Genomic DNA, 26,903 nt, shown 5'->3' with positions numbered 1-26,903 from the left:
AGCAGATATGATCACTTTTCCCTGGCCTCAGCTGTCGGAGCTCGTGACGGGTTAGTGCCTGGACGGACACATCAGCTGTATCAATACATATCATCCTGACAGAGGAGTCATTACTCATACGTCATCGATAGGAGCACTTAGGGTTGAAACCGTTGTTCGAAAGAACAACTTCCGTTGCTACTGCTATCGTATCTCACTGCAATGTCGATGTTTTTACGCTTAGGAGAACAAGTTGAGTATTGCTCAGACATATTCTATTGTGAGATTGACTCTCGAGCCTCCCTGTGAGCGTCTAAGTCACCTTCAGGTGAATTTTGAGCCGGCCGATCATAATGATGGAATAGCGATACCTTGCCACTTTTTAAAGTGCCTAGTACAGTGCAGGCGCTCGTCTGGAACCAGCTGACCGTCCGGACCGAACCCCCACGGGGATCTGGCTAAGCTTTTTGAGATCTCGTTACTTTGGGCGTCCGCCTTATGCCTTCAAATATTCGTGACGTTGAGATTTCTGGACGTTCATACTCCGTATCGCACCCCACCTATCATCATGGTCACTTTGAAGCAAGGCGAGTTCGTCGGGTCTCTCGACTGTGGTACAACGTACGTTTCTCTCGATTTCACTTAGAAGACGTCTCACCTGTTCTGTACGACCAGTTCTACGCGATTCTTGATATTCGACAAATATGCGAACATCGTAGCAGAGTATCAAATTGAGTATCCTCAGTATTATCCCGAACCCGGGTGAGCACACGACCATCTCGATAAACTCAAGCTTAATGGAGCTCAGTCGGGTTCCAGCTGGCACGAGCAGGATGCAGACGAAATCATAGAGAGCTGCGATACGTGTATCACGGAGGCCTGCAAGGCGCTGGAGTCAGCTGGCTGGTCGAAAGACAGCGTAAAAGTGATAGGTACGTGATCATACGCTAATCACGTGATAAAGCGCGACGCGACGCGGAAATTGCACAGGCATCACGAATCAACGCGAGACCGCGGTAGCGTGGAGTCGTAAGACGGGGAAACCTTTGACTCGTGCCATCGTTTGGGATGACTCCAGGACAAAGAACTCGGTTGTTCATTTCGAGCACAAGCTCGCAACCGTCGGTCTTGAAGTCAAACCTGGCGTCTTCAAAAAGGGAGAAGAAGGGGTACAAGCTCTGAAGGAGATGTGAGTCAAGCGGTGTCCAGTAGTAACAGCGAGCTGATGTTACGTGTCAGAACTGGTCTTCCAATCTCTACCTATTTCTCTGCGATCAAGCTCCATTGGATGTTCGACCACCGCGAAGATGTCAAGAAGGCTCACGATGAAGACGATTTGTTATTTGGCACAGTCGAGTCTTGGATAGTATATGTGAGTCTATCCACCGTTCTTCGAAGAGTTTTTGATCGTTAAAATCTCTCCTAGCGTCTGACAGGCGGTGTCAAGAGCGGCCTACACATCACGGAAGTGACCAATGCATCTCGTACACTCCTCTTGAATCTTCATACGCTTAAATGGGACTCTGTCCTCCTGAACTTCTTTGAAATTAAGCCTTCTGTTCTTCCTACGATTGTTTCATCATCAGAAGTGTATGGCGAACTTGCGTACGGCATGTTGAAGGGCGTGAAGATTGGCGGTCTCATTGGTGACCAACAAGGTGCCCTTGTCGGTAACAAGTGTCTCAAGCAAGGCGAAGCGAAGTGTACGTACGGAACGGGGGCTTTCCTGCTCTTCTGCACAGGTGAAGAAATCGTGAAGAGTTCACACGGCTTGTTGAGCACGGTAAGCAAAACTCGTTGCTGATGCTTTGAAAAAGATCTTATCTGATGTAAATCATGCAGGTAGCATATCAGGCTGGCCCTAATGCCAAGCCGTCGTATGCCCTCGAGGGTAGTAGTGAGTACTATCAATAACTCTGTTGTTGGCAACATTCACGTAGTTTCACAGTTGCTGTTGCCGGTAGTGCCATCAAGTGGTTAGTGTGCCCATTATCCGGTCCAGAATCATGTTTCTGATGCTGTATCCATTCTTGTAGGCTGCGGGACACCATGAACATATTATCGTCCGCTGCTGAAGTCAACTCTCTTGCTGCTAAAGTCCCTGATACCGGAGGTGTATACTTCGTGACTGCATTCTCCGGCCTTCTGGCGCCTTACTGGGATCCTGGCGCTGCTGGACTTTTGATCGGTAAGCCTCTACCTTCCGAGTCGCGCCCTTTAATCAAACATCGGGTGCAGGTCTTTCATCGTATACTACACCCGCCCACATTGCCCGTGCGACACTGGAAGCGAATGCCTTTCAGACCCGCGAGATTCTCGAGAGTATGAAACTCGACTCAAAGTCTGACTTGAAGCACCTCAAGGTTGACGGCGGCATGACCAACGGCGACATGGTAATGGAAATCCTGGCGGACATTGGAGGATTTACCGTGATACGCCCTGAGATGAGAGAGTATGCACGGATCTCCTCCTTCGTAGCATCACGTACTGATATATACTGTACCCAGGTCGACTGCGCTCGGCTCCGCACTTCTCGCTGGTTCTGCCATTCGGATTTTCGGTTGGGACGTCAACAATCCGGAGACGCTCGCAGAGGTGAACACTCAAGGCAGCCGTGAATTCAAGCCAGGAATGGATGAGGCCCTCAGAGAGACAAATTGGCAAGGATGGAAACGTGCGGTAGGGAGGTCGCTGGGATGGGATGAAGGTGTTGATGAGTAAGACCAGTCGCGCTTCAGATGTTACTAAGGCAAGAAGAATATACCCAACTAGGGTCCTGTAGATTATATTATCGTGTCTTTCCTCCCGTCTTTCCAGGGAGCATGGCGTATATCGAAGTCAATGGCATTTAAATATGGTAGATGATTCAAATCCTCACAAACTAAGCTTGTGCTGGGCGATGACTGCATAAAACATTACACAATGCAAAAGTACAGGCATCGTAGAATAAATTATATGAGGCATTCACCATAGTATAGAGCCAAGGAGACCTGCAGACGCATTCGTTTTCCTAGGGAGCTCGTCAGTGCTCCCCGGGAGGAACTCATGCGTGACCATGCATGACGGACATCTGAGTACGGGCCTCCGACGGGGTTGAGCAGGGCTTTGCGGATGTCGATGGTGGTCAAGTTATATTCGCCCTTCCGCGTGCTGTCGTCGAGCTGCTCCACCGTCATATGCGGATTCTGAATGCCAGTGCACGCACAGAGATGGAAGAGCAGCTCCAGGAAGACGATCACGGTGGCGACGATTTTCACAGGTGAAGAAGCGGAAGACGCAGTTGATGTTCGTATTAACTCTCCCAAATCGATGGAGGTGCAGTCGCGGACGAGCGCCTTGCTGGCGTAGACGATGTAAAGGAAGAAAGCCGCGGAGATGACTGATATGACGCAGACGAGCCACAACGTAAGCTTTTACAAAGCTGCGGTTTCTTGTGACGGAGCCGATGAAGCTGCACGCGCATCGGACCAGAAGGCATTCACCTTGGAGAGACAGGAGCCTGGGACGCACCCAGGATGTGAATACGCTTCCGACCACGATTTCGACGACCTCGCCGGCTTCGGTCAAGTTCATGTACGTTCCAGAGTCACAATGTACGTCTGCGTCGCATGTCGTAGTCAGACTTCAAAGCTGCAAGTCAAGGGATAGAGAACACACTGTATGTTTGCACTGCCGCCGGCGAGACGTGACACCCCACGTTTGGTCTCGTTCAACAACTGGATGTGCTGAGATGTGTCCACTCTGCCATTCGAAGATCAGTACTGAAGGTACATTCGCCGCATGTTCGGAGGTGAACGAAAGATCCCGAACCACCGTCACATTCGGAATTGAAAGATTACGGTGAGCTTTGAGTTCATCTTGACTGTTTGCTAAATACCGTATCTTCGCCTTTAATCGGTGTCATATTCTGTGGCTGGCGGTCTAGTTCTCGGCATATATTGCCGTTGCACCAGCTATCAATGTTTGACTGTAATAGCATCAGATGGAAACCTGATGGGCAAAAGACACTCTGGCCCAAATCATCTGCAGAGGATATGTGAATCAGCCACACCACCAAACTGCCGGTGCGACGGTCGATACTTGAGCACTTAGTGCCAGGAAACATTGATACCTCGACAATGGTTGCACTTTACCTGAAGAGTTTGGTATTCCAAAATGAAGTTCGTCCAAGTTCTACTTGCGGTGGTCAAGAGACCCGCATACGACTATCTCACTAACCTGCTATGAGGTAACGAAATCACTCTTGATTTCGTTGCCTCAGAGCGTGCCAGCAAGGGACATATGTCGAGCATGGCATACGGCATATGCATGATTTCTGCTTGAGAATCTGAACGAATCTGAATAGACCTGCCTGAATGATGTCTCACTTTTGACAGTGGTATCATGACATCCTGCTCTTTTCCTCTCACCGGATGAGATTGGGATGAAGGATGAAGTCATGATAACATGGCGGCTCTGGTGTGCCAGGCTGAATGGAGTCGGCCAGTGTATAACTCGCGCAAGAAAAGGTACTTCTATACAATTATTCTATTAGCAAGGGTTGTTGTCTCCAAATGGAAGCGCACTGAATGATTGTCCATGATCATAGAATCAGATTGTCGCACGTAGAGTATGTGTGATCGTGCATGCGGGGTGGAACTAGAAAAAAATGCGGTAGTGGAGGTCGCACATCCCAGTGACCTCATGATAACATCCAGTTATCTCTACATACCCTTGCAATTTGCTGCTTCCGTTGCATGCGCACTTGGCTTCATAGTCTTCCCTCGCATTTTCCATGATGGGGGGAAGATGTTGACAGTAGAACGTTGAACGTCGAGGATTAAAAGAGAGACGTCAACGATAACATCGATTGATTATCGATAGATAGAGTGGGCCTTACCACAGAGACGGATACTGTCATGTAAGCGGAAGTATCGGGCCGCTGAAGAGCGTGAGCTTCACTATAGAGAAAGGTCGTTCAATGTAAACAACGATGTCCAATTTCAACGATTATTCCATCTCATTGTACGACTTGAAATTGTCCGTCCAACGGGTTTCCTGAGCTGCCTTCGAGCAATAGTAACTCACAGAAATGAAGGCATTCCAAAATGGTGTTGGTTTGCCATGAGTAGACAACCAATTCTTCCATTAGTTATTTACCCATAACAAACAAGTTCTCGGCGCAGATCGGCGTAGACCGGCACTGCCGTACACAGTTTCAACACTGGGTGGTCAATAGACGCAGATTCACTACCACTGTGACAGTCTACCGTCAGGCATCAGACCTACTCAGAGACAGGTATGCGCACCTTGAAGTCTGCACTACTGTAGGTTTTCGACCAATCCGGACAGGTTTTGCCTTTTTTGGTTCGAAAAATCTCATAAAATCTCATAAATCGAGAAAACATTATTGGCGGGGTCGTTGAAAATCCGTGTGACCTGTGACCGTCCGGATTGGTCCAAAACCTACAGTATACCGTTCACAATTCTCAAGAATCCGGGAATTAAAAGTTGTCTGGAATACAGTGAGCTGGATAGTCGTCGTGCAGTGGACGCGGAGTCCCAACCAGCAAGTCTACGTGTTGGAAAGTAGCACCCAAATTTCTGGAGCTCCAGAAATTGGGGAGCGCCCAAGGGCAGACAAGCCGAGGGCATGATTACAAAGAAAGACAAAGAAGGAAATTTGCTTATATAAAGTGGAGCGTCTAGAACTGTATATATACAGAAATCTATTTTAGGACGCGTAATCACGCGCCCCGACGCATCTTGACCCGCCATCACTACCTTCCTATTTGGGAACTAAGGCGCGATTTCTAACAGGTTATGAGCCCCGGCTCTAGCCAATAAATACTTGGATAACAACAGCCCCTATTGTGGCTACAAAAATTGTTACCCCCTTACTAGTACGAGAACAAATAATGTCGACCAGCGCTGATAATACGAGCAATAGCAATGCTTACCGGATCCCGCTCCTGAAGGAAGACAATTGGCTCCCGTGGAAGCGCCGCGTCGAGGCCATCCTTAATGATAAGGGTCTCCAGGAGTATGTGACCGGAAAGACACCGAAGCCGCAGCCGAGTAATGACCCGGCCAATAGGGCAGCGAGAGAGGCGGAGATTAGCGCCTGGGGAGAGAAGGACCTCAAGGCCCAGAACGTAATTGTGCTATCGCTGGGAGATTCCCAGATGGTGCACATCGCTGGAGCCGAGATGGCACGGGCCATGTGGGAGCAGCTTCGCACAGTCAAGGAACAGCGTGGACAGCATGGAATTCTCGCGCTGTGCCGGCATTTTAACCGGATGCAAGCCAAGGAAGAAGATAATATCTCCAGTCACATTACACAGCTACGACAGATCCAGGAACAACTCCACCTAATGGGGAAGGTTGTTTCTGACGAAGATTTCTGGCTCATTCTGGCTACCTCATTACCGGAGAGCTGGGACTCTTTCCTCAGCTCTTACTTTGGCGCCGTGGGCGGCAATGTTGGCGCCGAAGGTGCTGACAACGTGCGCCCTCAGCTTACATCACAAGAATTGATTGCCATCATTCTTGATGAAAATAGGCGAAGGCACGAGCGTGGCGAGCGCGGTCAATCCTCGGACCAAGCCATGGTTGCCAAAGGAAAGAAGCGCCCCTTTGGGGAATACAAAAAATGTTCGATCTGCGGAAAGCCGGGACATCTTGGTAACAAGTGTCGGCACCGCGACAAGGTCAAATGTATGAATTGCGGAAAATTCGGGCATAAGGCCACGGATTGTTGGGCTAAAGGCGGCGGCAAAGCCGGACAGGGCCCGCCGATGAAACGGCAAAAGACGGAACGTGCTTACGAAGCGCGCGAGGTCGAATCGAAAGAGGATGAGGCAAAAATAGCCTACGATAATGATAGCGACACTGTATCTCTCGGATCTGATGGCGAAATTGCTTCTTTCTATGAGTGGTTTGCCGACTCCGGGACAACTTCGCACATTACAAATCGTCGTGAAGTCTTCGCGACCTATCAGGCGCTCGAAGATCACGCGATCACGGGCATCGGACCGCAACCAACGCAGGCATTGGGCCGCGGTACGGTCGATGTCGAAAGTAAAGTAGGAGACCGGAAAGTGAAATTCCGTCTCCACAGTGTACTGTATGCGCCGACAGCACCCAATAGCCTCCTCTCCATCACGCGTTTGGACGATGCGGGAGGAAGAGTACTTATGGGTAATAGTCGTGCAATACTAATAGATAAAAATAAACACACTCTTGCTATAGGCAAGAAAAATGGACGACTATATTCATTGAAATTGCGTCCAATAGTTCCACAACCTGCGCGAACCTATACTGCTAAGGAATACGGCCCGCATACCTGGGAAGAGTGGCACAAGATCTATGGCCATATCGGGAAACCAGCGCTTACGCGATTATATCGCGAAGGGCTTGTTGATGGCCTAGAAATCTCGCCAAGCCCAGATGAAATTAATTGCGAGGCGTGCATCCAAGCAAAGGCAACGCGGAAGCCATTTCCCAAAGAGACGGACGAATGCAGCAAGGTACCTGGAGAATTAACACACACGGATGTGTGGGGACCTGCGCAGACAGCCGCTCTACAAGGGTGGAAATATTTTATTACATTTACCGATGATTACAGTCGTCGAAGTACAGTACTATTTATGAGGCATAAAGATGAAGTAACTGAAAAGGTAAAGAATTATATTACCTATATCGAGCGCAAGTTTGGAAATAAACCCTTGCGACTCAGGCTCGACAACGGTCGAGAATATATGAACACCGAATTAATTAACTGGTGTCAAATGAAAGGGATCGAGATGGGTCCGACTGCGCCGTACTCACCATCCCAGAACGGAGTCTCTGAGAGATTGAATCGCACACTGCTTGGACTAGCGCGCGCGATGATCTATGCGAGAGATCTACCTCGTTATCTTTGGGCTGAAGCGATTGCTCACGCAGTCTATATTAAAAATAGATCGCCTACCCAGGCGTTAAATGGGGCAACTCCCGAAGAAAAATGGAATGGGACGAAACCAAATATCTCGTACCTACAAGAATTCAGTTCCCCCGTATGGGTCCTCACGGAGGACGCAACACTATCAAAGCTAGCGCCCCGTGCCAACAAGTATATTTTTGTTGGATACATGGACGGACCCAAAGCCATCAAATATTATGATGCACATACGCGCCAGATTAAAATCTCGCGTAATTTCCAATTTTCTTCGAATTTCCCGGACCATTTGCCTGGCAACGCGCCTCACGTGCCACAAGAGCAAATAGGATCCGACGTACCTATCCTCACAGCACAGCGTGAGGGGGAGCAAAATATATTTCCGGGCACTTTACCTAGCAATGCGTCAGACGTGCCGCATGCGGAAAGAAGACCCGAAGTCCCAAACCTCACAACGACCGCAGACGTGCGGCGCGAGGGGGAGTTAGGAACTTCCGCGCCACAGTCACCTGCCAAAAATCCGCGAAAGCGCAGACAGGATGATGATCCTGATCAACGCGAGGAAAGCGGGACGGACGCACCAAGCCAGCCCAGACGAACCAGAAGAAAGACAGTTCGGCATGATTACCGTCTAATGCACGACCCAGAGGCAGACGAAGATCTGGATAATGATCCAGATAAATCAAATGCCGAATTAGTCTATATTGCGATGAGCGCCCACGGAAATGCGGATGCGGATGAGCCAAAGACGCTCAGTGATGCCAAGAGATCACTCGAGTGGCCCAAATGGGAACAGGCAGTCCAGACGGAACTCAATCAACTACAGGGTATGGAGACTTGGGAGTTAGTGGAACCTCCCGAAGATCGAAAACCCGTAGGAAATAAATTGGTTCTAGTTAAGAAAACAAACAAAGAGGGTGAAATAATCAAATACAAAGCCCGCCTGGTTGCGAAGGGATATTCTCAAATCCCAGGCATGGACTATACCGAGACGTTCGCGCCCGTAGTCCGCCTCGAAACCATTCGAGCTATCCTCGGGCTAGCCGCAATCTTAGATTGGGAGATCGGACAGATGGACGTGAAAGGCGCCTATCTCAATGGAACTCTCAAAGAAGAAGTGTATATGCGGCAACCCAAAGGATACAGCGATGGAACATACCGCGTATGTAAATTAAAGAAAACCCTCTACGGGCTAAAGCAGTCTGGCCGAGAATGGAATATCGTGCTGAACCGCAAGTTACTAGACGCGGGATTCAAGCGCCTATTCTCGGATCCATGTGCATACATTCGGATCAAAGGTGATAAGATAGAAATCGTCACCGTTTGGGTAGACGACCTATTAATATTCACCAATGATTGCGCACTGATGGACCAATTGAAGAGGGAACTCCGAAATATGTTCGAAGTTACCGACCTTGGCGAACCCCGAAAAATTGTGGGGATAGAAATTGAGAGAGACCGTTCAAAGCGGACAATCAAAATCTCTCAGACAAAATATATTGAGTCTATCCTACACAACAATGGGCTTACGAACACCAACACGGTCGGGATGCCTCTTGATCCAAATACAGTGCTTGAAAAAGAAGAACCCGAAACTGATGATGAATGCGACCGAGACAACGGATATGCATCGCTCGTCGGATCACTGATGTACGCGGCAATTGCCACGAGACCAGACATTGCTCACGCCGTGCAACGGCTTAGCTCATTTACTGCCAATCCCGGAATGGCTCATTGGACTGCTGCTAAACGCGTCCTCCGCTATCTATCCGGAACGCGAGAACTTGGAATAATCTACGGGCCAATTGCAGATGTCAAGCCCGAAGATCAATCCATATTTGTGGGCTACTCAGATGCAGACTATGCGAACGATATCCGAGATCGCAAATCAATCTCGGGATATTTATTTAAATTAGGAAATGGCACGATCACGTGGAGCTCAAAGAAGCAAACCACGGTCGCGTCATCCACCACGGAAGCCGAATACATGGCATCCGCCGAAGCGGCAAAAGAAGCCGTGTGGCTCCGAACACTATTCAAAGAAATAGGTTTCGAGCAACAAGATCCTACAATTTTATTCGAGGATAATACAGCGGCGATCTCAATCGCACGTGATCCCCAATTCCACGCGAAATCAAAACATTTTGATGTAAAGCATCATTATGTGCGCAAAAAATTGAGGGATAAATATATTGATATCCACTACTGTCCCACGGAGGACATGATAGCGGATATCCTAACAAAATCACTCCCTAAGCCGAGGCACGAGAAGCTCACAAAGAAGCTCGGAATGCCCATCGGCTTGAGGGGGAGTGTTGGAAAGTAGCGCCCAAATTTCTGGAGCTCCAGAAATTGGGGAGCGCCCAAGGGCAGACAAGCCGAGGGCATGATTACAAAGAAAGACAAAGAAGGAAATTTGCTTATATAAAGTGGAGCGTCTAGAACTGTATATATACAGAAATCTATTTTAGGACGCGTAATCACGCGCCCCGACGCATCTTGACCCGCCATCACTACCTTCCTATTTGGGAACTAAGGCGCGATTTCTAACACTACGGAAGACTATGATAGCCAGCCAAACAAGAGAACGAGAGAAATGGGAAGTGGAAATCGAACCTGGTGGCGCGAGAGACCACCACGTGGCTAACACTGAGCGCCGAATGTGGAAATTGTGGAAGTTGCCTGGAATGACGGAATCATGTCACACACCTTCGTGTTCTATTGAAGGCGAAAGCTCACCCTATGTATCTTGCATTCTGTACTCCACTGCGCGTGCAGCGGAAACGATTCTATCGTACACGACTTCTTGGCGGGAAAGTCGTAGATGGTGGGATGGAAGTGGGGATCTCTTGCAGGGAAAGGATATGTGCATATAAGAGGTCAGAAAGAAAGACACGCGCATATTCGAATGAACAAAGAAATCTCGGACCCCCACTGCTCTCTACGAAACTATCTCGCCGCCGGCGGTCCGGAGACAAGCAATGCAAGGACTACACACAGCGTTTCTGCTGTGATCCTACCGAATGACGGCTACCGTGAGATATGCATTGCTTGAGTGCTCTTGAAGATAGTCGATGAAGTCGCAATTGACAGCATCGCTGATCCGCTGCAGGAAGACAAAACAGTACGCTTGCCTTTGCTCACCCCTAGTATGGGTATTACGGCCAACATGCTGTGCTACGATTGTTTGGGTTCCAGACGTGATAGTCGCTGCACGACTGGTCAGCTACGGAGCAACGGAATCAAGAGACCTGAAGCTATACACCTATTACACACCAAGAACGAAGGATGGACGACCAGAACTTTGAAGATCAGCATCTGACGTTGAAAAGTTACTGGACACCAAAATCGTGTCAGTCAGTATGCGGGCAGTGATAAAATGTTCTAAGCTCTGAAGATCAACGTATTGCTAGAAAAAATTACTACTCTATTCTTGGTGACAAGTAATTCATTTGACGTACAGTAACGATTTATTCCTGCAGGACCCACTCGACTCCCGAAACAATCTGTCACAAGAAGATACAATCTGCGAGAGAGGAACGATAAGAATTTGGACGCCATCCCATGATGTTCCTGTTAAAAAATCCAGTTTCAGCAGTGATTCCGTCCATTGAGATTGAATTTACGTACGGATAACAGAGTCTCACATTTCTGGCGGCTGCACCCTGATCTGCTATGAACGAAGCGAGACGAAATCTGTTCATCCCATGCGAACAACGTGCCGATACGGCGTACAGCATTCGCCAAACAATAAACCAGATATTAGTACCTAGATCGTCGAACTGAGAGTGCGATGTGCGATGGAGTACCGCGAGTATAGCAAATCCATCGCATAATATGCCAAGGATCAACCCACCGTCACGTAAGCCCAGGATAAAATAAGAGATGCACTGAGTGAGCTCAGCAATGGATCTGCGCCATACAAGGCTGCCGTTTGAATTGCTGACCCTCCTGGGTGCAGTGCAATCTTACGAGGTTGGGCCGGCAAGTGAAACGGCGATCCAAGATGTCGTGTTATCAGCGCCCGAGCTTTGCATCCAATAGCTGAAGTGGAGGAAGATGAGGACGTTGAACGGAATTAACAGTGGGGCTCGACCACCACGGCCGTGCACATACGCGGAGTCAGTACGAATATTGTCTTGGCATCTATGGGCGTACAGGTCATGACTTGGTACTCACGATAACACGCACGTTTCTCGGAGGCCGTCCGACAGACAATAAAATGGGAAAATCCTGTCATCGAGACTCTTACAGAGAGTTCCGATGGAAGCGAGCAGGATGAGCGAGGACGATTGTGAGTGTGTACCACGCTGCTCTCAGTACACCAAGTACCACGACCACATGCATGTGGACAGGACCACGAAGGGGACGTACATAGGAAGTACACCAGGCGGATCAGGCATGTCAAGATAGCCTTTACAATGCGAAAACAATGGTTCTACAGTGTGCATACATGCTACATCCTGACAAGGGACGGATCACATACGCGAGTATGACCACAGGTAGACAAGCAAAACACGCGTTGATTTTAAGGGAGAGTACGACATACCAGCGGTACGGTGATGGATGGGCTGGGGAGCCGTGAGATCCAAGTGAGGCGCGGAAGACACGGTGCGATAAAGTGAAGTGATCCCGGCTGAGGCTATCTGGAAAGATCTGCGGGGATGATGAGCTGCGCGCTGGCCTAGGACGACTGTGGGAGAAGATGAAACAGTGTTTAATGCTGGTCAGGAGATTGGGGCAGGAAAGGCAAACGCACGGACGGGAGATGAACAGACTTCTCTCGTCCCACCTCCACATGCTAGGAAGCATCCTCGGCCATGCGTTCTTGCTTTAGGACATTCAGCATGCAATTGGGTTAATCAGCACGCAGGTTTGTTGTACAGATATCCGCAGTGCATTTCTGACGTACACTGGGAGCGTGGAACCCAATCCTCTTCCACATGGATGAAGACGACATCAAACGCCGTTGGAAAGACCGGGAACGTTGCAGAAGAGAAGGAGATTACTCCGAGACGATAATGTCGAGGTTAAACATAGGAGACGGACACATGTCGACGGAAATGTGACGATGGGAGAGGAAGAGGTTCGAACGCGCACGCGAGCATATGGTGCCCCGGTCGCGTCTGCGCCCTGACCAGCTTGACTCACCACACGTGTTGCTTCTCCTCTTTACCCCCCTCCTTCACCCCGTCTCCTCCCGTTTCCCCTCTTAACCTCGACCACGCAAGTCCATTTATTTTTTTACCGTGCACACGAACCTTACCCCATTTTCAGCCTTTTTTCTTCGCACACCATGGCCGAGAAACTCGACACCCTCACATCTTCGACCGACACCGGCTCGGGCCCCAAGGAGGCGGGCACCTCTGGTCCTCGCGCGATCGTCAAAAACGTCGACATGAGCGAGGATATGCAGCAGGAGAGCGTAGACATTGCCTCCGCCGCCCTTGAAAAATACAACATCGAGAAGGATATTGCCGCACAGATCAAGAAAGAGTTCGACAGACGTCACGGGCCCACCTGGCACGTCGTCGTGGGCAAGAACTTCGGGAGTTATGTAACACACGGTATGTTTTTCATCGAGCTGCTGTTCTCCCAGTTCATGTTGAAGCGTCGCGTCTGTGCGCGCTTGCGCGTCGTGCCGTGCCGCGGGTGTCCTCCTGTACTCGTCGTATTGACCATTCTACGTATCCAGAAACCAAGCACTTCATTTACTTCTACATCGGCTCGCTGGCCATCCTCATCTGGAAGTCATAGGCCTTCGCGCCTCGCATCGACACTCGGGAGTGACAGGGAGCGTGGGGCTGGTCGTGGTGGATTACGGGTTGACGCGGCATATTTAAACCTTCGAGTGTGTTCAACAACGATTTCGTCTTGAAGCAATATTTATCAAGCGTCTCCTTCCTGCGGCGACTGATGACTCGCTCCTCGTCGTCGCGAATTGAGCGCCTCGCATGAAGAGTGTACCGGAATTGTCAACATTGGACGAAATACACCGTTGACGCGAGGTCTGTCCTTGTCAAATCCGTGCGCCTAGTCGAGTTTCTGTGGAGAGTACAATTGTTGTGGGCCCCTTTCCATGTCCGTCGTTCCTTCTCAGTCAGAGCAAACGTCAATTTGAATCGCTGCAGACGTACGAGCGGTCGCTCGGTCGCTCACTTGCCGTCGCACCAGTTGGCAGGCTGTCGTCCTAACAATACGTGAACGGGGAGTCCGCCGAAATTCGCATCACTATGTTTGCAACTCGCTAACGCGGTCGTCCCGCCTGAGATATTGTCCGACTACTGCGGGCGAGCCTCAGGCTCAACAGAGTTCGACATATGGCCATGGCTTCTCCTCAAGCTCTTTAAGTTTGGTTTACAACCGAAGTGGTCGGACTCCAAGCAATGATCTCTGGACTGAGCTGCACGAGCCCTGCTCGTATATACGCCTGAGTGTCGCGTCCATCAGTGTTATCTGCAGGGTTCTTAGATGGCACGCCACTGAGGCGCCGTCTGAGGAACGCAGCGCTAGCGAGCGATCAGCTACGGATCCATATCCTGAGGCACGAAGGTTGAAAGCAGAGTATCTACAACTGCCTTTGGGAGACTACAACGAGGCATCCTCACGAATTTCTGTATGCCAGCGGCCGGCCTCAACGTCACTCATCTCCTCACCGTTCCGTCCAGCACACGACGAAACAGAATCCAAAAGATCTCAAAATGCAAGCAGCGGTCTACTCGTATACTCGTGCTAAGTGGTTAGTGAACAGGACATCTATGTCCAATACGGCGGCAAACGTACACACGCCTCGGTGAGTACATGTCGTGGGATGCATTGCGTGATAATGATAGGGCCGTAACCAATGCGTGATGCGCGTGCGTGTGTGCGGGCAAGGTCGAATAAATTGGGTAGATCAGTGGATGTGCGTGGTGATATTGTGGGCAGTGAGAGGTGAGGGGAGGGGGATAGATGAATCGAATGACGATGGAGAGGTATCAGTGGTACGGGGGAATACTGTTGTCGATGCTCGGGGAACCGGGAATGCAAGCAACCTATCCTACAGACGTTCATCCTCTGACTGGACTGTACACAGTTCTTCTGTACGTTCAACACCGCCTCGCCAAGCTGGCGCTGGGGGCGGGGAGCGGGCAGGGGGAGGAGGGTGGGTGGTGGGTTACGCCCATCGGCCAAGGAGCGCCATAAGGCTCGCGCCGAGCATCATGCACCCGAGCGCCCAACAGAGCTTCGCGTTCGAGCTCTCGATCATCTCGCGGTTGAACACGAACTCGTGCGCCATGAGCTCGACGAGCCCGGTGTAGATGAGGATTCCGCTGCTGAACGCGTCGAGCACCCCGCTCACAATGCTCGCCGTCGGCCCGTTCGGGTTGTATGTCGTGCGCACCCCTAGCCCCGCCGCGATCCCGACTGGTGTCGTCAGCGCGTACAGGCACGCGCCCACCAATGGAATGTAGCTATATTGGGGCGACAGCCGCATGAATGCGAGCCGCGAGCCGACTCCGAGGCCCTCGAACATTTCTGCTGCCATCATCAGCTTGAGCGCAGAACCGGAGACCAGAGGAGACGCACGGTGGAAAACAAGCACCACGAACAGCACCTTGAAGTTCGGATCGACCGCGAGCGTTAGGCCAATCAGGATACTGCGACCGACAACGTCAAACAAACGCACTCCAGGAACAAAGGCACACTCACCTGTGCAAGAGTACACCAAACTCAAGGATCCCGATCCCGATGATCTGGGCGAGCGGCGAGTCCGACACCGACTCAAGGTGCGAACTGCCTGATTCGATATCCTCTGCACGGCTAATCTGGCCATCCTTTTCCGAGCCACCGTCCGCAAACATCGTCACTGAACCAGTGACGGAACTCGTGCTTGGGACACCCATCTCAGGCCCGTGTGCCGCGTGTGAGGCGTGCTGGCCGATATCGTGGCCATGCGCATCTGCAAAGACGTCAGCAGGGTAGGAGGACACAGTTGGTCGACGTACCATGCGACAGGCCTATTTTCGCCAACTTCGCCGTTCCCCAACGGAATGCGACCAATTCTACGATGAAAATCGAGAAAATGCTGATTAAACATATACCAAGCGCATATGGCTGCGCTCTAGTCAGTGCTGGTTCGAACGGGTGGACATTGAACTCACATAATCCTGCCAAGCGGCAGACAGGCATGGTGAACCTAACTCGGCCATAGCAGGACTGAGCAGGTGAATAAATGCAGTTGCAATCTGGACACACTCAGTCAATAAGTCTACAGAAAGAACACCAATGGATCACATACAATCACACCGCTACCAAAGTACTTTGCAGTCTGGAAAAGCGCGTCTGGTAGGTGTGCGTCGAGCCATCGCGTTCGTTTTGAAAGTACGGGAAAGAGTGCGCCGAAGCCAGACGTGGCCATGATGATGAAGATGGATGCGACGCGAAGGTGAAAGTAGGAGTTGGCACCGCCGCCGGTGCCGCAATAGACCCCGTTGACGGTGGAGTCGCTCGAGCTCATCGTGAGGTTCGTTCGAGGTCGTTTCTGGTTGTTCAGAGGGATTTCAGAGGTGAAAGGTTGCGGAAGAGTTGGAGAGAGGGTGCGGTGGGGGAAGGGGGAATGGAGTGGTGGTTGAGAAGGGGAGCAGCGGTGGTCGAGGCGTAGGTGGAAAGGCATGTGCAGAATGGCTCTTGACTGTCCGGGTCCTCACTCCCCTCTCAGCCAATCAGGACGCGTCTTTCTCAACTCGACGTATGTTCCCACGCGTCGCGCTATCGCGAGTACCCTCACAGTCTCTCCTTCGCCGGATATCTCGTCCGAACATCCGGCCGCACGGAAAAAAATACCAAAGAAAAAACATATGCATGAGGCCGTACTTTGTGGTCCTTGAGAATGCTCTGCAGAACCGGCGAGATAATCCAGTTTCCAACATCTGGATGAAAAGGTATTCAAAACCCATAGTACACATACAGCCCGAAGGAGACACTAGAATACAGCAACGTGTAAGTAATACCACAGAGATACCAATGATGAACAGCTAGTACGTATATGTTCAGATTCCGGGGAAACATATTATCGGCTTGACATTGAAGCTGGAAGAGGAATGGAAACTGGACCGGCCAGCTTTGGGCAGGGGGTATAGACAGGGCGCAACGGAGGATTTTGTTCGCCCAGAGCGACGATCGAGTGGAGAATTTTGAAGCACGTATGAGTAGGATCATCTCCGGGACAAGCTCTCCACGTCCTCTTTTCCAAAGTAAACCCAAGATGTCGCACGGCGTTCTACCTGCCGGAGTCTCACGGCAGTTCCTCAATCACCGGGTTGCCCGTCGGAAACGTCTCACGCATGGCCTCGCGATCCCTACTGGCAGCCGCCACACCGGTGCTGGGGCCCTCCCAATCGACGTCCGCACCCTCCCGTGCGACGGCCTGAGCGCGCACCGCGACCTCGTCCGCAAGCACGCGCAGCATCGCCGTCGGTGCACCAAGCACATGAGCCGCATAAAACGTCAATTTGTGTGGGATGTGCTTGGAGCCGCGCACGCGCTCCGGCGATGGGGGATGAGGCGCGGCACCCGAAGTCAGCGGTGGGGGCACACTCAAGGGAATACTCGTCGGCATGCCAGAGGGCAGCGGCGGTACGCTCGAAGGCAGTGGTTCCGGTGGTTCCGGTGGCGCCGGTATTTGCGTCGCGCGCGGAGCAGCCTGGAAGAGCGCGAAGAGGTCGGACAGCGCAAGTATGGCGAGGGCATTGGGGTGACTCGCCAAATCTGCGCGCCCGTCCTGCGCCTGCGTGGACTCACGCAATGCGCCGGAGACACCCCTGTCACTGCCGCTACTGGTCGCGCGGCGGAGAACGGTAACGGGTGCAGGCCGGAGGAGGATCGCAGTGTCACGAAGTAGAACCGAGAGGAACGGAGACGTCATTTTCCCCTGTGAGGTTGACGCAAAACGCATGAGTACGCAGAGAAGAGGTAAGACGGTGTGGGGCTCACGGGCTCGAAGCGTGACCAGAAGTCTGTAACTACGCTGGAGAGCGTCGGATGGATTGTCGCAGACTTGCGGTCCGCGAGGAACGGCGCGAGGTGTGCGATGGTACGGCACGCCTCGGCGTGTTCCGGGTCGCCCAGCGAGAGCGCGCTGAGCGGAGACATTGCGAGGTGCCGCGTCGTGTATGCATACGCCATGCTGCCATGCACACCGGAAGTCAGACATCAGGCAATTCAAACAGTCGAAGCGCATGCAACTTACTCACCAGAGTGCGCACATGTTGTACAATAGTATGGGCGCGCTTCCGACCGACGCGGTAGCGGCGTGCACCATCGCCAGAGGGACATCCATCATCTCAGGGCGCGCGCCAAACCGCTTCCTCGTCGCGTTCTCCGGGAGCGCCCTTCCCTCAACAACTGCATCTGCATCCTCTGCAACCGACGGCTGCGCCTCCCACCAGGGCTCCACTCGCGCCTTCTCCAGCTCCTCGCTTGCCAAGAGTTGCTGAGCGAGCTCGCTGGAGGGGTCGCCGAGTGCCCTGAGGAATTTATCACGCTCAGCCGGGGTGAGCTTGGCCCACAGCTCTTCGGACGACACGGATTCTGCATTTCTTAAGTCTTCGGTCCGCGTTGCAGGAAAGAATTACTACGCACCTAGGTCTACTTTTCCTAACCGCCGCACGAGGTCCACGTCCTCGCCCTCGTTGTCGGAATCTGTCTCGCCGAGGAGGTCCGCGTCCGCTGCGCCCTCTTCGAACTGCCTCAGAAGCTCCATCATCTTCAGCCGCTCCTCGGTGGTGCGCGAGGGCGAGCTGTGCACGTCCGCCTCGAGCTCCTGGCGATAGAATGTCTCCGAGCATCCATTGTGACTCTGAAATAGTCCCAATATCAGCTCTATCGAGGAGAATGCGTGGAAAGAGCAGTCTGGGCCTAGCCAACTCGTTGGACGAGTAGCCAACCTAAACTGCGAAAGCAAAACGGCGCACCTCGGAGCGGAAACATGTCAGGGAGCAGTATGGAATATTGCACCGCGGGCAGGTGTACCGCGCGAACTGTCTCCGGCAACTATGAGCGGGTCAGCGGGTCAGAAATTGCGCAGGGGAGCCGGACGTAGTAAGGGACTCACATCGCACACGCGACGGTGCTCACGGCCTCAGCAGCGGCTGGGGACTGCGTGGAGATCTGCTGAGGTGCGTCCGTCGACATGGTTGGGTTTCTGAAGGCGTGCGTTGGAGGCTCTTTGGTCATGAAGCGGAGAGAAATGCTGGAAAGTGGGGCACCGCAGGACCCCTTCGCCGCACTTTAATGGCGCGCGGTCGTTGAGAGACGGTTGCAATGCCCTTGTTGTGATGCGGTTCGTGTGTAGGGCCGATCTCGGCCTGCATTTCAGGCAGAATCGATCAAGTCACCGGAGAGCAGCAAGACTAGGGCACTCACTTTGAATTTGACTTCGACAAATCGGAGGACTTCGCTAGTATTCTAGTCCGTGGGCAGGGAAAGAACTCTAACTCTGTAGAGAAGTAAAGAGAGCAAATTATTTTATATCGCAGAGAGGGAGAAAACTACTTGATAATGTGGAGGTACATGATTGAGCAGGACAGACGCCCGAGTCTCAGAGCGTGACTTGTGGTTGCGCGTGCTGTCACGTCCGTCACCTAGACCAATCACACGCGAACGCCTGACTCGGAATTTTGTGCGAAACATCATATCGTTCTCTCGTCGTATTTATCCCCACTAACGGTATTTCTATCCACAGAACGCCCGCGGAATACGTTCAAAATATCTGCCGCATCCGGAGACGATAGCATCACGTTCTATTGTCCAAATCCACGCGAGGACACACGACTGCCGCCTGTGGTGTGAAAAGGAACGCTGCTTACTTGTTCTACGCGTCGGCACCCGCTGCGGGAAATCATAAAGATTCTCACAGTCCACCACTAACGACGACGTGCGAGGCTGTAGTTGAGCAGCTGCTAGCACTTCCAAGAGTCTACCACATTTGTGCGGAAGAGTGGATTAATGCTGTCTCTGCTCTCGCGCACTCTGAAACCGCGCATGGCACGCGCGTCTGCTCGTCTTGCTTGCACCGACTATCGCCGCTGGCTGTCATCCGGACATTCCTCATTGCACCTGCGCGGCCGATGGCAGACCGCCAGCCACCCACCAGCGCCCTCGCGCACATTCGCAACGTACGTGCATCTGCAGTGTTCCTCGTTAACATCTCACGAGCTCACTTGGTGAAGACAGACGGTCCACTCGTCCGGGCCCTCCGAGTTCTATCTTACTGGTTAACAAGCACCGAACACATGCCGTTGCGGAGGCTATTGATGCGCTACTTTTGTAAGGGCACAGGCTGCTTTGTAGGCTCTACGAGCAACTCACATTGATATGCGCAGGCACATACGCGAAAAGTACCCTGACGTACGGTTATACCACGAGGACCGCCCAGATATACCTGACGGAGTAGAGGTCTGGCGACCAGGTGCGTGTCCGCTGCATGGTACGGGCCTTGCTGAGATGTTCATACTGTTTGTCGTCGCACAGGTCCCGATGCAGCACCGATCGACCTTGTCGTCACGCTTGGTGGGGATGGCACAATACTGCATGCCTCTTCGTTATTCAAAGTAGGCGCTGTCCCACCTGTGCTAAGTTTTTCTATGGGCACCCTCGGGTTTTTGCTCCCATTTCGTCAGTCTCGAACTACCCACGCGTGAATCTCGCTGAATGGCAGATACTTTCAGACATCGATGACTATGCAAAGGCACTGGACAGCGCGTTCAGGGGCCACGCGCTGGTGCTGAATCGCATGCGGCTTCAGTGCACATTCCAAGACGCAGATGGCGAGCATAGCAATCTGCATTGCAAAGGTTCGTAAGTATCTGTGTGTCTCATCGTCGTTCTGTGAAATTGAGGAGCATGCAGACTGGCAGGTCATGAATGAAGTCGCACTTCACCGTGGTTCGAGCCCACATTTAAATACAATCGATATATATGTGGACGGGCAACATCTTACGGAGTCAGTCGTGCGTACCGCACGATGTGCATCGCTGTGCTGCAGGCTGACGTGTATGCTCAGTCAGACGGGTTGATTGTATCCACGCCGACGGGCTCGACAGCGTACTCACTCTCGGCAGGCGGCCCCATCGTCCATCCATCCCTTAGTGCGCTCGTCCTCACCCCCATATGCCCGCGGAGTCTCTCCTTCCGCCCTCTGATTTTTCCCTCTTCCTCCTCCATCACACTTCAAGTGAGTTTTGCCGTCAACCGACGGCCCTCATGAATTAATGTTTATTTTTCCGGCAGATCAGCGAACGGAGTCGTGCCTCGGCCGGTCTCTCGATGGACGGTCAGGTCACCCACGTCCTCAACCCCGGCGAGTCCGTGACAGTGCAAGCCTCTCTGTACCCGATCCCGTGCATCAACCGTTCGTCGATCGCAGAGCCCGACGATAGCCGCACGGGCGAGGGCGTGGGCCCGGGAACGGAGGACGACTGGGTGCGTGACATCAACAGCCTGCTGCAGTACAACGCGACGTTCAGGAGCAAGGCACTGCTGCGGCTCGGGCGGGAAGGGGAGCGGAGGTAAGGTGTACGGAGATGCGAGGTGTGTGAGGGCATGTTAGCCTAGTATCTAAGATATTTTTGTCTAACAGAGAAGCAATTCAATCGTGCTGAGTCGATTTCTGGACCGGGTCATACAAGGAACTGAAGTTTGGCCGGTAAGACAGAACTGCGTCTGGAGTTGTGGTTGTCATGCCGTCTAGGAGGATTCGTTGGAAGATTCGTCTTCACAGGCACGCAGGAACATATCGTAACCATTCTCAATCGATCGAGCACCCAAGGCAAGCACGATCGAATTTCTCGCCAGATCTCTCGTTTTTTCCCTGAATATTCGACACCGCAGCATGTTGGAAGTCAACGGTGACGGCAACGAAGTCCGCATGCCCTGAGCGCTGGCGTTCAACGTTCATGAGCACCATTGGTATCCGTTGACACATCCTCCAGGTTCCGTGGTCATACCCTGGTTTCGTGATACGCCATTAACTGCACTTTTTTCTGTGTGTGCGTGGAATGGCAGAGGTATGATTGGCCAGCTACGACTGGTGGAGGTGTGATATACTAGGAATGGACACGCTGAGGACCCGCACAGTCAACTACCCTGGACAGGCTGGCAGCGGTTCCTTCAGAACATATCCACTCAATGATGGTTGTCCTACGTGGCTCGCCTCGACATCTGCCTCCCATCTAGTGCATGTGCGCTGCCATCGTTCCTAGGCGCACCTCCACAGTCATGGTGCCCTATCATCCATATTGGGACCTCGCATAAAACCATCCTCGTCCCTTCACTTTTCTCCGTGGAGAACACAGTCTGACAAGCCACGACGATGAGCTCAAGTAACGTCACCGTGAATGGTGTCTACTGTGGCGATGGCGGCGGCGCCGACACCTACTTCGGCCTCCGTGTCGCCTCCGTCTTCATCATCATGGCTACTTCCGCCGTCGGTGCGCTCTTCCCCGTACTCACTCGGAGGACGCAATGGCTGAACGCCATTGTGCCGACGTCCGTCTTTCAAACTGCCAAGTACTTTGGCAGTGGTGTTATCGTATGTGCCCTCAATTTATTTTTCGCACTTCGCTGAATGGGCTTTCGTCTCAAGATTGCAACGGCATTTATTCATCTCCTTTCTCCTGCCATGGCCGAGCTGGGATCGCCGTGCCTGGCCCCTGCGTGGCAGAACTACGTGAGCTAGATTATTAGTCTCTAGTAGCTCTACTGACCATACCACAGCCATATGCGCTTGGAATTTCCCTTGTCAGCATTTTCGCGATCTTCATCGTAGAACTGGTCGCCTTCCGCTGGGGCACTGCGAAGCTCGCTAAGCTCGGCCTAAGACACGGTATGTTCAATGGCAATCGATGTTAATTCACGCTTATTTCATCCAGATCCACACGGCCATAATATTGGCGCACAGGGCGCCCACGCTGCCCATGGACCTGAGGGCATAGTTGGCGGTGAGGCCATAAGCTCAGGCGGAGCAGAGAAATTCGTCGACGACGAGTCGGAGAAGGATACTCGCACGAAAAGTTCCCGTGATGTCGAGGCGCAGCCGTCGAGTACACTCTCTGTCTCCGACTCCGCTCTTGCTCAGATAATTGGGGTCGCTATTCTTGAGTTCGGCGTGTTGCTGCACAGGTGTGTACGCCACCAAGGTTGGCGTTCTTGTGAGATGCTACTTTTGCCCGCAGTATCTTTATCGGCATGACTCTGGCGGTCGATCCCAGCTTCAAGATTTTGTTCGTTGTAATCGTCTTCCATCGTACGTCCCTCGCGTTTATCTTCTGCGGTGGTGCTAATTTTCCTGCTCCTCCAGAAATGTTCGAAGGTCTTGGTATCGGTTCCCGACTGGCCTTCATGCAACTACCGTCGCACTATACTTACGTCCCAATTCTCGGGGCATGCCTGTACGCTATCACTACTCCCATCGGTGCGTGGCACAGCCGCACTCCGTCGTATAATTTCGCGAAAAACTCACGCAATTGCACAGGCATCGCAACCGGGCTGGGTATACGTACGACGTACAACCCGAACTCGGCCACAGCGAGCATCGTGAGCGGGGTGCTCGACGCGTTCAGCAGCGGAATCCTCATCTACACCGGGCTCGTCGAGCTCATGGCGCACGAATTCGTGTTTAACCGCGAGATGATCGAAGGCTCGAACCGGAAGCTCGCTTGGGCGCTCGGGTGCATGGTGCTCGGCGCGGGCCTCATGGCGCTCCTTGGCCGGTGGGCGTGAGCACTGGAAAGTGCAATGTCGGTAGATGTTATACGAGGTTATTGTCCGGACGATCCCATGTAGGATAGAAGCCGTCTACTATTGTGATGTGCCTTTCAATCATCGCTCCACGAGCAACCCTAACATGCAAGCATTTTTTTTTGGAGTAAGCGTAACGGCACAAGCTCGCAACTGTATTCGGACAGCCCGTGAACCGCGTGAACACGCAAGCATGTTGGCTATTATCAAGTGGGTATGACATCACGTCCTCGAGTACAAGTAGTATTTGCAGTTCCTGGTAGCAATGGACTGCGTCTTGGCGAAGGACGCCGAAGGGCCTTATCCGATATACGCTACTACTCAACTCACTGAATGTTACATAATAAATAATTCCTCTGTGGAGGACTAAAATACATTGTACGGCAGAGTCAGACGGCCATACTGCCGTTGACATACGGATCGGCATCTCTCACCGTATACTGCAGTATCTGTGAGTCAGCAACGCGCTGTATCCTCGGGACTTACCCATAAACGTACCTCTGAAGAGCCTGCCTTACTGATTGTCTGTAAGGTCTGTTCGATTTCAATAGGGCGCTGAGACAGTAGTAATGACGGTCAGGTGCTGTGGATTACGATCGTGCATGAAGTAGTCTCACCATCTGCTTCAGATGCTGCATTTGATACCCGGCAGAGTTCTGGGAGATATCCACAGGGGGTGTGTGGGTAGAGTGGAAGTTATCGAACGTAGCCAACGTGGAGTTTGCAGCGCCAGCGATTGACCTGCGACTGTTAAAACTGCAGTAGCATACAGTTAGACGACATTCTTTGGCTGGAGCTGAAACTGCGCTCACGTTGCTAGCAAAGATATAGCATAGACTGCAGAAAGCCAACATTAGTGGGAATGCTTCGTTGAAACGTTCCAAACATACGCTTGCTCTGCACTTGCACGAACGCGACGAACGCGAGGGCGGTTATAGTGGTGAACTGAAGACATGCGTAAGTGATGAAACTGGTGCGTAAAGAAATACGACGCACGCTTATGATCACCAGGATCGCGAACACGCTGCATACTCAACCGTCAGCCAAAGACATAGCTATGACTTATTGGATCACGCACGATGTAATCGCACCAGTGTTGACAGTGTACATTAGGAGCCGGTTGATAATAGTATCAGTCCTATGACGGCATGAGCGACGGAAATGACCTTAAGGAACGAAAGGACGTGCCTTTGCATCCCCGTACGGTGCGTATGCAGATAGTAGCAGATTGTTGCCGCTATAGAACAGTCCACGACAACAGACAGCGTCCATCCGACAATCATCGTAGACTGTTCGGCACAATTACACGTGCAATGTATGGCCAGGAGAATAAATACTCACATAAACGTGCGCCCTGAAGACGTGCCATTGCATGTACTTGAAACTACATCGCAATCAGCGACGGGTCTGGAGAAAAGGGACGCCCGACATCATACCTCAAAGAGCAATTCGCTAAACCAATTGCTAAACCATAAGGTATAAGTCACGTAACTGTCTGCTCTCGGATGGAACCGACGAACCGACGCGGGCCGTAGAGAGGATTCCCTAATTGTGGCTTGTTAATAATGTAGCGACTCTCTCTTGCCACTCGGGCTTACCAGGACTACAGTAATCCAGATCTTCTCGCTCACTGAGCACAGGGTCGGCGAATTTTAGGCCAACGAGCTAATCGGATTTACTTACACAGGTAGATACGCCAGACGAAACACCTGTGCGGAGCAGATCAATAGCTATCCTCCAAGATGTTAGTTGACTTACATATTGACGAAGTAGGCGATGATGAACTGCGTAAACTCATTCAATGGGATAAGTAAAGATAAGAGACAGAAGATAACGCACGCCTAAGATCAGGGTCAACTGCCCGCATAAGATGGATTGATGGAAGTTCGCTCAGGTGACAAACTTGGAACTTACCTCGAAGCTCCTGCACGGCACCGATGTCAGAACACGTAAAGGAGAAAGTAAGTAATTCCATACCATACAGTGGAACTAAGTGCGATGGGATTATTGTAGTTCCTGATAAGATAATATTCTATCGCTTCGATCGACATCGCAGTATGCAGGGTCTCGAGAATCCTAAAACGGACAAATTTCGTGCGTAAGGACGTATGAGAGTATGTTGCGCGATCGGGACAAACCAAATGGTGGCGACCTGCGTTCCATTTTCCCGTTTAGTGGAAGTCATTGACAACCGCAACCACAGCGGTGTCGACCTACCGCGAGCTTTATGACAATCCGATCACGCGGATAGTTGCGTATGTAAAAAAATATCTGCATAGAAACCACTCCGTAAAATCTGTGCCACTCGTCAGCGGGAGATCGACTTCGAATTGTGCCAAACTCACAGCATCGTAAAGAGGGTGCCCAGCAGAGGCCCTTGAGCGATCGCCACGACTTCGGGCACTGCCATTATGAGGAAGGAGGGCAAAGTCCTGAACCACAAATCTCCCGCCCCAAGGCCCTTTATCCGTAGATCAATAGAGCGCCGTTCAACCTCGGAAGGTTGCGAAAGGATCTGTTTCCAACTTCTCCAGAACAACCCTGGCGTCTTTGACCTGAGACCTTGATGTGCATCATCGCACTAGCTTGACAGCTAAGCGAGCCAGGCACGGAGCTACGTTGAGCCCGAACGTCTACAATGCGGCACTGCAGGATGGGCTCAGTTGTGAAGAGCGCTTAGTAGCATTGATTGCACAATCATGTTGATAAACTCGGAGTCGCCAGAGCTCTCCACTGCACACATTCACCATAAGCGACCCGATGTTCTCGATGAGCAAGACGTACTCACCGGGGTCGAAGATGTGGTGGATCATGGGAACGTTTCCGGCAGGCACACAACATGATGCCAGCATCTGCCAGGCTCTGTCCACTTGCAGATGTGTCGGTTCCGAATACTTGATGGTGATGGACTTGCTCCAGCTGCTCGCGCCCGTATCTTACCCCCGCCAGAAGCACACGAACCGGCAAAACAAATTGCACGCAGCCATCCCATTCGTCCGTCGGCGGTATGTTCTCTTAGAATGGAGGAGGCTGGGCAGAACGTGCCAAGGATCTATCGATAAGTTGAATCTAAGAATCACCTTGAACTCCTTGAATTCAATGTAAAGTTTACTCGTCACTTCTTGGTCAGATGAGCACAACTCGACACGGGGTCTCAGATCAGGAGCTGGCGGACTTCCGAGGATGCTTCTGAAGACTAGCATGCGCTATCGTGGTGGGTTCATCA

At 51.9% G+C, this 26,903-nt stretch overlaps 10 protein-coding genes across 10 annotated transcripts; 5 read left to right on the top strand and 5 right to left on the bottom strand.

The window, feature by feature from the left end:
- Nucleotides 1-547: 547 nt before the first annotated feature.
- SCP_0901190 (Glycerol kinase) lies at nucleotides 548-2,700 on the top strand (the record flags this gene model as incomplete). The annotated part of the gene is made up of 11 exons (XM_027761352.1): nucleotides 548-600; nucleotides 655-741; nucleotides 799-911; nucleotides 970-1,168; nucleotides 1,219-1,351; nucleotides 1,406-1,762; nucleotides 1,822-1,876; nucleotides 1,928-1,955; nucleotides 2,016-2,167; nucleotides 2,218-2,431; nucleotides 2,487-2,700. 11 exons carry the CDS (start codon nucleotides 548-550, stop codon nucleotides 2,698-2,700), a joined length of 1,605 nt encoding a protein of 534 aa, XP_027617153.1.
- Nucleotides 2,701-2,930: 230 nt separating this feature from the next.
- Nucleotides 2,931-3,155, bottom strand: SCP_0901180 (hypothetical protein; the record flags this gene model as incomplete). Its single annotated transcript, XM_027761351.1, has 1 exon — nucleotides 2,931-3,155. The coding sequence occupies one exon, from the start codon at nucleotides 3,153-3,155 to the stop codon at nucleotides 2,931-2,933; it is 225 nt and encodes a 74-aa protein (XP_027617152.1).
- Nucleotides 3,156-4,415: 1,260 nt separating this feature from the next.
- SCP_0901170 (hypothetical protein) lies at nucleotides 4,416-4,755 on the bottom strand (the record flags this gene model as incomplete). Its single annotated transcript, XM_027761350.1, has 3 exons — nucleotides 4,416-4,493; nucleotides 4,545-4,617; nucleotides 4,691-4,755. 3 exons carry the CDS (start codon nucleotides 4,753-4,755, stop codon nucleotides 4,416-4,418), a joined length of 216 nt encoding a protein of 71 aa, XP_027617151.1.
- Nucleotides 4,756-5,876: 1,121 nt separating this feature from the next.
- SCP_0901160 (hypothetical protein) lies at nucleotides 5,877-10,223 on the top strand (the record flags this gene model as incomplete). Its single annotated transcript, XM_027761349.1, has 1 exon — nucleotides 5,877-10,223. The coding sequence occupies one exon, from the start codon at nucleotides 5,877-5,879 to the stop codon at nucleotides 10,221-10,223; it is 4,347 nt and encodes a 1,448-aa protein (XP_027617150.1).
- A 2,970-nt stretch (nucleotides 10,224-13,193) lies between these two features.
- Nucleotides 13,194-13,654, top strand: SCP_0901150 (Dynein light chain, cytoplasmic; the record flags this gene model as incomplete). Its single annotated transcript, XM_027761348.1, has 2 exons — nucleotides 13,194-13,464; nucleotides 13,593-13,654. 2 exons carry the CDS (start codon nucleotides 13,194-13,196, stop codon nucleotides 13,652-13,654), a joined length of 333 nt encoding a protein of 110 aa, XP_027617149.1.
- A 1,399-nt stretch (nucleotides 13,655-15,053) lies between these two features.
- SCP_0901140 (Zinc-regulated transporter 1) lies at nucleotides 15,054-16,553 on the bottom strand (the record flags this gene model as incomplete). Its single annotated transcript, XM_027761347.1, has 6 exons — nucleotides 15,054-15,415; nucleotides 15,467-15,537; nucleotides 15,590-15,839; nucleotides 15,886-15,994; nucleotides 16,042-16,125; nucleotides 16,179-16,553. 6 exons carry the CDS (start codon nucleotides 16,551-16,553, stop codon nucleotides 15,054-15,056), a joined length of 1,251 nt encoding a protein of 416 aa, XP_027617148.1.
- Nucleotides 16,554-17,174: 621 nt separating this feature from the next.
- On the bottom strand, nucleotides 17,175-19,072 carry SCP_0901130 (hypothetical protein; the record flags this gene model as incomplete). Its single annotated transcript, XM_027761346.1, has 6 exons — nucleotides 17,175-17,810; nucleotides 17,873-18,065; nucleotides 18,133-18,469; nucleotides 18,521-18,737; nucleotides 18,853-18,931; nucleotides 18,993-19,072. 6 exons carry the CDS (start codon nucleotides 19,070-19,072, stop codon nucleotides 17,175-17,177), a joined length of 1,542 nt encoding a protein of 513 aa, XP_027617147.1.
- Nucleotides 19,073-19,885: 813 nt separating this feature from the next.
- Nucleotides 19,886-21,451, top strand: SCP_0901120 (NADH kinase pos5, mitochondrial; the record flags this gene model as incomplete). The annotated part of the gene is made up of 8 exons (XM_027761345.1): nucleotides 19,886-20,055; nucleotides 20,114-20,206; nucleotides 20,263-20,348; nucleotides 20,411-20,554; nucleotides 20,608-20,733; nucleotides 20,789-20,889; nucleotides 20,943-21,113; nucleotides 21,170-21,451. The coding sequence occupies 8 exons, from the start codon at nucleotides 19,886-19,888 to the stop codon at nucleotides 21,449-21,451; spliced, it is 1,173 nt and encodes a 390-aa protein (XP_027617146.1).
- Nucleotides 21,452-22,250: 799 nt separating this feature from the next.
- On the top strand, nucleotides 22,251-23,659 carry SCP_0901110 (Zinc-regulated transporter 2; the record flags this gene model as incomplete). Its single annotated transcript, XM_027761344.1, has 7 exons — nucleotides 22,251-22,469; nucleotides 22,524-22,607; nucleotides 22,655-22,763; nucleotides 22,810-23,059; nucleotides 23,113-23,183; nucleotides 23,238-23,351; nucleotides 23,412-23,659. 7 exons carry the CDS (start codon nucleotides 22,251-22,253, stop codon nucleotides 23,657-23,659), a joined length of 1,095 nt encoding a protein of 364 aa, XP_027617145.1.
- A 407-nt stretch (nucleotides 23,660-24,066) lies between these two features.
- On the bottom strand, nucleotides 24,067-26,087 carry SCP_0901100 (hypothetical protein; the record flags this gene model as incomplete). Its single annotated transcript, XM_027761343.1, has 20 exons — nucleotides 24,067-24,117; nucleotides 24,176-24,232; nucleotides 24,295-24,433; nucleotides 24,490-24,514; nucleotides 24,568-24,622; nucleotides 24,674-24,701; nucleotides 24,756-24,815; nucleotides 24,866-24,966; nucleotides 25,019-25,061; nucleotides 25,114-25,141; nucleotides 25,198-25,222; nucleotides 25,276-25,307; nucleotides 25,361-25,386; nucleotides 25,436-25,461; nucleotides 25,517-25,534; nucleotides 25,592-25,601; nucleotides 25,655-25,753; nucleotides 25,816-25,829; nucleotides 25,895-25,973; nucleotides 26,023-26,087. The coding sequence occupies 20 exons, from the start codon at nucleotides 26,085-26,087 to the stop codon at nucleotides 24,067-24,069; spliced, it is 981 nt and encodes a 326-aa protein (XP_027617144.1).
- Nucleotides 26,088-26,903: the final 816 nt, after the last annotated feature.

This window comes from Sparassis crispa, assembly GCF_003851025.1.
Source record: "Sparassis crispa DNA, contig_000008F, whole genome shotgun sequence".
Lineage (NCBI taxonomy): Eukaryota > Fungi > Basidiomycota > Agaricomycetes > Polyporales > Sparassidaceae > Sparassis > Sparassis crispa.
The sequence above is the reverse complement of the archived record's forward strand: the minus strand, read 5'-3'. Positions and strand labels throughout refer to the sequence as shown.